Source organism: Corapipo altera, unplaced genomic scaffold, assembly GCF_003945725.1.
Source record: "Corapipo altera isolate COAL_440 unplaced genomic scaffold, ASM394572v1 59818, whole genome shotgun sequence".
Classification (NCBI taxonomy): Eukaryota; Metazoa; Chordata; class Aves; order Passeriformes; family Pipridae; genus Corapipo; species Corapipo altera.
This window is the reverse complement of record NW_020885793.1, coordinates 1-9,568: the sequence shown is the minus strand read 5'-3', so window position 1 is coordinate 9,568 and position 9,568 is coordinate 1. Positions and strand designations below refer to the sequence as shown.

Sequence of the window (9,568 nt, the reverse complement as noted above, 5' to 3'; positions counted from 1 at the left end):
CAAAGAAAAAGGGAGCCACAGGAACACTGCCTGTCACCCACCAAAAAGGTCGCCTCCCTAAAGATAATTCAGGTACACCCTTCAATCTGGATCTCTCACTATCACCCCAAGCTCTTTTTTAGTGGAAGTTTCTGTAGGGAAGCTGAAGTGCATTTCTGTCTCAGACAGCCAAGGATAAGGTGACTGAGGGAATTCAGTTGCTCTCTTTAATTAATACAGGATTATTTCCCTTTACTTTGGTGAAGCTAATAATGTGACTGGTGGAACGTCAGTGAAAATTAAATTATAAACTAGTGCAGTAGCAAAGGGAAAACTTACTTTAGTTATGGAGTATTGCCAGCAGAAATCTTGAAAATCTTATCAATATTTGCACTGATAAAATACCACATGTACTTCATGGGATACTGCAAGCTTTCTACAATCCTTGTGGCATGTCTTTACAGAGCAAGAGTTAACATTTGAGATGATACATTAATAAATGACTTGCAGTTCTATTGTTTCTTGAATGTTAAGCACCACATCCTTAACGCAGGAACAGGTTCAAGGTCCATGTCCTATTTTAGACCTTTTCATCAGCTGTGATATTGTGATAATCACACTTAAAATATTCTTCTAGAAAGAGTAAATTAGCCCTTTTCACTAGAAGGATTCTTATGATCAAAAACAAATCTGAAAGAGAACAAAGTCAGATTTCTTTGTTTGTTTGTTGGTTGTTTTGGTTTTTTTTCAGCAATGCAATAAATTGCTGTCCCTAACTGGGATGGCTTTTCTACCCTAGAATTTAAAAGAAAACCCCAAAGTTCTGCACTTGATTCTGCACTTATATTACCTTCTGGGTTCTGGGGTTGTTTTTGAGGCCTCACTTATGTGGAAATACCTTCCTTAAAATGCATTTATGCTTTCTGTAAGAACCAAACCATTCCAGCTGACATACCATTCTATCAGCAATATTGCAGGGAAATGTAATATCCCACTAAAGCAGAAGGGAAAGAAGAAAATTGAGCATCAGCAGCTGTTCCTAAGCAGGATTAGGGGTTTAGCTCCATCTAACTGAGGGATGAGATGTGTCCCTCAGTGTGTCTCTTCCCACTCCCCCACCAGCCCTTCTACCCGACTGCAAGCTCAAAGTTCTAAAAAGAGAAGAAGAAGCTGGAGTGTCAATATTTCCCCAGTGCAAATCCCAATAATCTTTGCTGGGAGCTGACAGGAATTGCTGTTCTACTGCCCTGGGATATCCTGGCTTGAGGCGAGAGCGCAGCCCTGCCCAGAGCCCCCAACCACTCTGAGAGCTTTTGTAGGGTCTGTTTGGGCATGTCCCTGTGGCAGAGGCTCCCCCGACATCTGCCCTGGAGCTGGTCCAGCTGCTGGACCAAACAAGGCATTGTCCAGCCTGCCTTCCCCCAGGCCCGACCGCCCCAGCCCATCTTCCATGGCTCTGCTTCCTTTTCCTGCCCCTGCTCCCCCTCCGCTCCCTTCCCTCTGCCATTTTGATGAGGAATGTTCTTGCTGTTCTTACTGTCCAAGCATAAGCTGATCCCCAGGGGAGCCTGTGGAATGTAACCCCTCAAGCACTAAATTCCTTCCCCTGTGCCAAAGACACAGGTTTGTTGTTGCTGCCCCTCCTGCCGAGCACCAGCTCCATCTCCTGCTCCTGCCCAGTGGCTTTCCAGAAATCCAGGGCTGGGTGTGGATTGAAGGCTGTGGCAAGGGACAGGCTAAAGTTGCTTCACTTCCACCCTTGGTGTCTCAGTGTTTGTGAGCTGGAAAATTCTCAGGAACCTGGAACAATGGCAGATTATCTGTTGCCTGGAGATTGTTTTGATCTGTGTTTAAATCTTCCTTGAATACAACAACTAATAGAAAACACTGTAAAAAAAAAAGGAAAATGGAAAAATAAGAAAAAAGAAAATTAAAACAAAGGGAGAAAAAAGAGAAAAAGGAGAAAAAAAAAGAAAAAAAAAGAAAGAAAAAACAGGAAAAATGAGAAAAAAAGAAAGAACAAACAAAAAAGAGAAAAAAGAGAGAGAAAAAAGGGAAGAAAAGAAAGAAGAAAGAAAAAAGAAAAAAGAAAGAAAGAAAAAAGAGAAAATAAAAGAAGACGGAAAAACAAAAACCCAAAAAGTCCGATCCTCCCCCGCCGCAAGGACTTCAACTCCCACAATGCACCGCGCAGGTGGGGGCGTGGCGGAGGGCGGGCAGGGGCCGTGTCCGCGCGCTGATTGGCTGCGGGGCGGGTCTGTAAAGGCGGAGGGCGGGCAGAGCGAGCGCCATTTTGGCCTCGTGGTCGCGAAGGAGGAGAAGGTGGCGGCTCCTGCGCTTCGCTGTGTGAGCTGGTGGGGGGTGCGGGGAGAGCGGGGTCTGGGGATCCCCTCGGGGGCTGCGGGGAGCGCGGCTGGGGGTGGAAGGGCTGGAGGGCTCGGGAGGGCTTAGCGGGGGGGTTCGGGGATTTCCGGGGACGTTTTGAGGAGTCCTTGAGGGGACTCAGGGGGGAGGTTGAAGGTCCCTAAAGAGGTTTGGGGGTCTTTGAGGGGTTTTGATTTCTGAGAAGATTTGGGGGGTCCCAGGTGGGCTTTGGGCGTCTGTGAGGAGGTTTGAGGTTCCTGGGGGGCTTTGCGGGGACGTTTTCGTCAGTTTGGGGGTCTCTAGGGGGTTTAAGGTGTCCCAGACGGTTTTGAGGGTCCGTGAGGGGGACTGGGGGGTCCCTGAATGGGCTTGTGGGGCCCCAGGTGGGTTTTGCGGGTCACTGAGAGGGTTTAGAGGGTTCTGGGGAGGGATGAGGGGTCCTTGAGGAGGTTTCGACCGGTCGAGGGGGGGATTTCAGGGGTTTTGAGGGGATTGTGCGGGGTCCCCTAAAGCCCAGCAGTGGGTTCAGTTTGGGGAGGAGTCCTAGGGATGCCCCCCAAAATCCGGGGGAAGATGTACCACATGTGGGTAAGGGGATCCCAGTGCCCCCAGTATATCCCAGTGACCTCCCTGTTACCCTCAGTATGGCCCAGTAAGCCCCTCAGTGACCACCCAGTGTGTCCCAGTGACCTCCCACTGCCCCCCCTATGGCCCAGTGATCCTGCAGTGAGCACCCAGTAACCTCCCAGTGTCTCCCTGTGTGTCCTGGTAATCCCCCAGTAACTCTGCAGTTCTCTGCCAGTGCCCCCCCAGTGTGCCCCAGTTCACCTCCAGTCCCTCCCAGTGCCCCCTGATTCCCCCCTGTGTGTCCCAGTATCCCCCAGTAATCACCCAGTGCCCCCCCAAAGCCCCCCAGCTCTCCCCAGTGTGTCCCCAGATGCCCTTGGCCTTTCTGTGAGTGGGGGGGGGGGAGTTTTTGTGGTCAGAGGGTCCAGGGGGGGCTTCTGGAGTGGGATGGAGGGTTGGGGACATCAGGGATGGGGTTTGGGGACAGTGGAATTGGGTATGTCAAGGGAGGAATTGGAGCCATGGACAGGCCCTGGGGACATTGGAAACACCAGGGGGGTCTTGGGGTGTCAAGGGAGGAACTGGGGACACCAAGAGGGTCTTTGGGACACCAGGGGGGGTCTCAGGACTCACCTGCTCTTTGTGCAGGCCCTTCTCTTCTCCTCTAGGCCCCATTAACCCCCCCTAAATGTCCCCCAACTCCCCTTTTTTTCCCTTAATCTCCTTCCCTCCAGATACTTTTGACCCCCCAATGCCCCCAAGACCCTTTTAACTGCCCTAAATTCACGCAAAGCTCCTCAAAACCCCCCAAATCCCCATCCAACACCCCCCCAGATCCCCCCAAATCTCCCCTCAGCCTCCCCTCAAATCACTTCCAACCCCCCCAAAGAGGGGTCACCCAGCACCCTGGGACAGGAGCACAGTGGGCTGTACTGGGGGCACTGGGCTGTACTGGGAGGGCACTGGAGGGGGCTCAGGTGTCCCAGGACAAGGTGGCCCAGCTCCAGGAGAGATCTGGGGAGCAGTGAGGAGGTACTGGTCTGTCCTGGTCTGTCCTGGTCTGTACCCCCAATCCCCAAAGCCCCTCCCCAGCTCCCCCAGGACCCTCCCGCACCCCAAAGCCTTTCAGGCCCCTTCAGGTCCCTGAGTTGGTCCTGCTGCCCCTTGAGCATCTGCAGCTGCTGCAGAACCAGGCATTTCTTTGCTCCCCACACACCCAGAATGGAATCTGGAGGCAGCAGGATGTGCACAGTGCTCCCATTTCCTACAGTGCAAAGGGGCTGCAGGGAATGATTCCCCTGCTCTTGCAAATCTGCCAAAACCTGCAGGGCACACAAGTGGGAGCTTCAGGAATTTGCTGGCCTTGGGAGTGGAGCTCACAGGGTATTGAGAGGAACATATCCTTCAAATACAATCTCTCTGCATACACAATATCTGTCTGGACAGGCAGATAAAGCAATAATCAGATATATTCTGTATCATATATCTGGCACATATTCTGTAGAATCCATCTTTAGATATTGTATGATCTATCTATAAGATCTTACACATAATAGGCAATAACAAGGCAAGTGTCCTCCTTAGGGACACACACTTCAGAAGGGAACTTGCACTTGATCCACCCCCCCTTCAGCTTCGAGCCACCCGGTGCCACAGAGGGGACAGAGCTCCTGTGGAACATTCTATTCCACTGACACAGAGGAAGGAATAAACCCAAACTATTGCCTGGGTTTGTTCCCTGGGGGTCTCTGCAGCAGCAAGCACAGCCCCACACTGACTGCTCTGGGCTGTGCAGGCATTTGTGCTTCTGCCTGTCTCACACACACACACACAAAAGTCTGGTGTAGTGCTGCCCTCAGGAAAACCCCCCAACCTTAAATTCAGTCCCCATCGTGTAGTCGTAAAGAAGTTGTCAGTGAATTTGCCAGAAAGCATGAAAAATAGAAGAGCACACAGTTATACACAAATACAGGTAATTACTGTTCTGACCACACATTCCAGATTAATTTGGTGCAGTGATAATAAAAATCATAAACCCACGTAACGCTGTGCAAGAGAACACAGATTGGCCAAGTGAAGTCAGACATTAACAGAGATAAATTCCAGAAGGTCAGCAGTGCACTGTTTTACTCCTGCTAACACTTGTGGACAGTCTGACACTGACTTCATGTACAGGATGGACGTACCTGTGCCCCTGGGGTGCCAGTGCCATGGTGGGCAGCAGGAACCACAGAGGATGGTGCCAGTGAGGCAAAGAGCCACAGCCAGATATTGGGTTCTGTGTCTGGGCCAGCAGAATGGATTCTGTCATTCCATTCACATGGCCCGTTGCAGCTCAACAATTTCAGTGTCTGATTGCCCAGGGTTCTCTCACACTAAACTTCACAGACCAGCCTTTGGCACTGGGAGGCAAAAAGTAGCCTTTAATCCTTGCAAACATGGAAACTGCACATCCCAGGAGATTGGCACAGCACAGCAGAGAAATGCAGTTGTCAGAAACAATGGCAGGGGAGAAGTGGAAGGAGAAAACATTTGCGCTCCAAAGCACAGGGGTAATGATCCAGGCCTGAAGTCCAGGGATTTCATATTTATTCTCTACACTGAAACTAGGAAGAAAAAAAATGAGTTTTAAGTGACACTACGTTATTTCAGCTTTTGAATAATATTTAGCAACTCAATCAAGTGCTCATGAAGTGACCTCGCTCCCCTCATCCTCCCAGTTAAACACCTTTTTTTGGCTGAATCTTCATATTTTGGAGTATATTTTGGCTGAATCTTAACATTTTTAGTTTGGGGAGGGGTTCCTCTTGCTATTTCTGAGGAGCTTTTTGCCTGAATCTTGGTGGTTTGGGTTTTTCTGGGCTGAATTTTGGTGTTTTGGAGGTTTTTATGGACACAGGATGCTCAGTGACTTCTACAGATGGACTTGGGCAGGAGGAACCCCCAAACCAACGCGCTCAGCCCTTGTTTCCCCCCCATCAGGATTTGTCCTTCCCAAAGCTTGGGCGGATGGAGGAGGAGGCTGCGAGGAAGAGGAAGATGCCTTGGGCCCCCCAGGCAGGTGAGGAGGAAGTCAGTGGCCCTTTGGGCGGGTGTTGTGCTGGCTCTGTCAGCCGAACATGGCCCCGGCTGCAGGACAACCCCGCTGCCGCCGCCGTCCTACCGGGGCCGGAGTTGGGGGGATGTCCTTGGCCTTCCCTGTGGGCCGGAGGCAAATCCCCTCCCTGTCCTTCTTGCTTCCTGCCCCAGGCCCCGAGCTGAGGACGGAGAGCCCGGAGGACAAATCCCCCCGTGAGACCCTGGTGGGAGAGGCCATTTTGAAGGGCTCCCCGGCGCAGGAAGGCAGCGGGGAGGAAAACGGCCGGAGATCCCCCCGCAGGAGGGGCTCCAAAGCCAGCCCAGGGTGCTCTGAGGAGGAAAGAGCCAGCCTGTGCTGGGAAGGCGGCCAGAGCTTGAGGGGGAGCTCTGAGCTGGTGGTCCCTGAGCAACCTCTCAGCAGGGAGAAGCCCTTCAGGTGCTTGGAATGTGTTAAGAGCTTCAGGAAGAGTACCAACCTTCTCCAACATCAGCACATCCACACCGGGGAGTGGCCCTACCCATGTGGGGAATGTGGGAAGAGCTTCAGGAGCAACTCCAACCTGATCCAACACCAGCACACCCACACTGGGGAACGGCCCTACACGTGTGGGGAATGTGGGAGGAGCTTCAAGGACAGCTCCACCCTGAGCCAACACCAGATGATCCACACTGGGGAACAGCCCTACACTTGTGGGGAATGTGGGAAAAGCTTCAGGCGGAGCTCCCATCTGATCCAACACAAGCACGTCCACACTGGGGAACGGCCGTATATGTGTGGGGAATGTGGGAAGAGCTTCAACTGCAGCTCCAACCTCCTCACCCACCAGCGCATCCACACTGGGGAACGACCATATCAGTGTGTGGAATGTGGGAAGAGCTTCAACTGCAGAGCCAACCTGATCCGACACAAGCACATCCACACTGGGGAACGGCCCTACAAGTGCTTGGAATGTGGGAAGAGGTTTCAGCGCAGCTCAACTCTCCTCCTGCATGAGCAGACACACACTGATGAGAGGCCCTTTCGCTGCACCGACTGCGGGAAGGGCTTCAACCGGAACTCCACCCTCATCACCCACCAGCGCATCCACACCGGAGAGAGGCCCTACAAGTGTGGGGAGTGTGGGAAGAGCTTCACCGACAGCTCTAACTTGACCAAACACCAACAGACCCACCGGTAAGGGAAGGCCTACAAGTGCCCCAAATGAACCCCCTGATGATGAGGCAACCCCTGGAATCCAGTGACTGTCAGTCCATCCCTTTCCACCACAAAGGGCAAGTCCCCTTTCCCAGCGGCAACTTCTTTCACCAGAACCCTTCCTGAGGGGATGTGTGGAGATTCCTGCCTTGGCTGGGGACCCCCCAAGGTCACTGCTGGAGGTTGAGAGCCGAGATCTCCCCACGAGCGTTGGTCTGGGGGAGTTCCATCCATCTCTAATTAAGAATTATTGCTTTTGTTCCAGCTTTAGTAGAATTGCTTCAACAATTACTTTAGTGTGGAGCCCTGTCCTATCTTATCCTGTACTCCTGGTAGTTTTAGTATTTCTATTGTGCAGTAAATAATTGTGATGAAGATCTTTTGTCTGATCATTTGTAACCTTAAATAATTCCTTTCTATCAATAGATCTGATTTGCCATTATTAAAAGCTGGGTGACCTAAGTGGTTCAGTCACACTTCTGTAGTTCCTCTAAACTGAAAATGTTGGCATAATCCAAGGCTAAAATTCGATCCAGCAACCCCCAGCACCCCACAGTAAATTGGGAACTCAGGGGGGCCTCCCTCCTTTCCCAGCCCCTCTGTGCCCAAAGACCCCCATGGGACCATCGGACTGACCAGACCACTTCCCCTTTTCCAGCCTTCTCCCTGTTCCTCCCACTTTCCCATTGTCCCCTCAATCCCCAGTTTCCCCCCTGAACAGTTTTGACGTCCCACCCCCACATTTTACCCCCTCTCCTGTGGATGCTGAAGAAGAAAATGAGGCTGCACACACAGAGTTCCATTTTGGGACTTGTCTGCCCATCTTTCCGGTGTCCCCCTTTCATTGGGGTTCCTTTGGAAGCAGCGCCTGGGCTTTGTCTTTTAGTCCACTGCAATTCCCAGCATGACCCCAAAGCAGTGCCCTGATCCCACACATTCCCCTCCCCTCATGTGCTGCCTGTGTTCAGCCACCAGAAGAAAACACAGGCTGGTCATGCAGAGTGTTCCAAGTGGTTTCCACTTTGGCAAACAGCACCAGTCAAGGCCAAAACACTCCTAGTTGATCTGAAATAACAGAGAACAGCAGCTCCTGCCTTAACTTGTTCCCACAAAACTCAGGAATCCTTTTGCTTCCGGGAGGCCCCACATGCCCTAATGGACCCTTGATTCCATGAGCTTCCCCAGTCTCCAAAGGTTCCTTTAGTTCCATGAGGCCCTGCAGTCCCCAAATGCCCTTTGGATTCTCGGAGATTTCCCATTGTCCCAGGGTCCCTTGTGCTTCAGAAGGAGCTGCAGTGGGACAGTGGCCCCTTGGCTCCGTGAGCTCTGCAGTGTTCCAGGAATCCTTGGGTTCCAGGAGATCCTGCAGTTTCACAAGGAGCACTGGAATGCAGGAGGTTCTGCAGGGTCACAATGGCCCCTGGATTCTGGGAGGTTCAGAAATATCTCTGGGCTCTCTTGGTTCCAGGAGGTTCAACAGTGTGCCAGAATTCCTTTGATTTCATTTGGTCCTGCTTTATCCCAGAATATGATGGATGTGACGTCATAATGGAGATGTGATGTCACAGGAACGGTTTGACATCATAGGGGAGATGTAATGTCACAGGGAGGATGTGATGTCACGAAGTAGGTGTGATGTCATAGGGGAGATGTGATGTCACATGAAGGATGTGATGTCACGGGGCAGGTGTGATGTGTCAGGAAGGATATGATGTCATAGGGAAGATTTGATGTTACAGGAAAGATGTGAAGTCATATGATGGATGTGATGTCATGTTATGGCTGTGACGTCATAGGGGAGATGTGATGTCACAGGAAGGATGTGATGTCACAGGGGAGCTGTGATGTCACGGGGATGATGTGATGTCACAGGAGAGGCTATGATGTCACAGGGAGGATATGATATTTCAGGAGAGGTGTGATGTCATATGATGGATGTGACATCATAGAAGAGATGTTATGTCACAGGAAGGATGTGATGTCATATGATGGATGTGACATCATAAGGGATCCTTGATGACACAGGGATGATATGATGTCACAGGGCAGGACGTGATGTCACAGGAACGATACGACATCACAGGAGAGATGTGATGTCACAGGAAAGATGTGATGTCATAGAGGAGCTGTGATGTCATGTGGAGGTGTGATGTTATATGATGTTTATGAAGACATAGGGGAGGCTGTGATGTCACAGGAAGGGTGTGATGTCACAGGGGAGAACGTGATGTCACAGGGAGGATGTGATGTCTCAGGCAGTATATGAGACCACATGAGAGATGTGACGTCATATGATGGATGTGATGTCATAGGAGAGTTTTGATGGCACGGGGAGGATGTGACGTCACAGGGATGATATGAGATCATAGGAGAGGTGTGATATCA

At 51.2% G+C, this 9,568-nt stretch overlaps 1 protein-coding gene across 1 annotated transcript; it reads left to right on the top strand.

Annotated features, from left to right (window-relative positions):
* The first annotated feature begins 5,823 nt into the window (after nucleotides 1–5,823).
* LOC113940811 (zinc finger protein 239-like) lies at nucleotides 5,824–7,183 on the top strand. The gene is made up of 2 exons (XM_027631960.1): nucleotides 5,824–5,971; nucleotides 6,160–7,183. The coding sequence occupies exons 1-2, from the start codon at nucleotides 5,920–5,922 to the stop codon at nucleotides 7,164–7,166; spliced, it is 1,059 nt and encodes a 352-aa protein (XP_027487761.1). The 5' UTR covers nucleotides 5,824–5,919; the 3' UTR covers nucleotides 7,167–7,183.
* The last annotated feature ends 2,385 nt before the right edge of the window (nucleotides 7,184–9,568 follow it).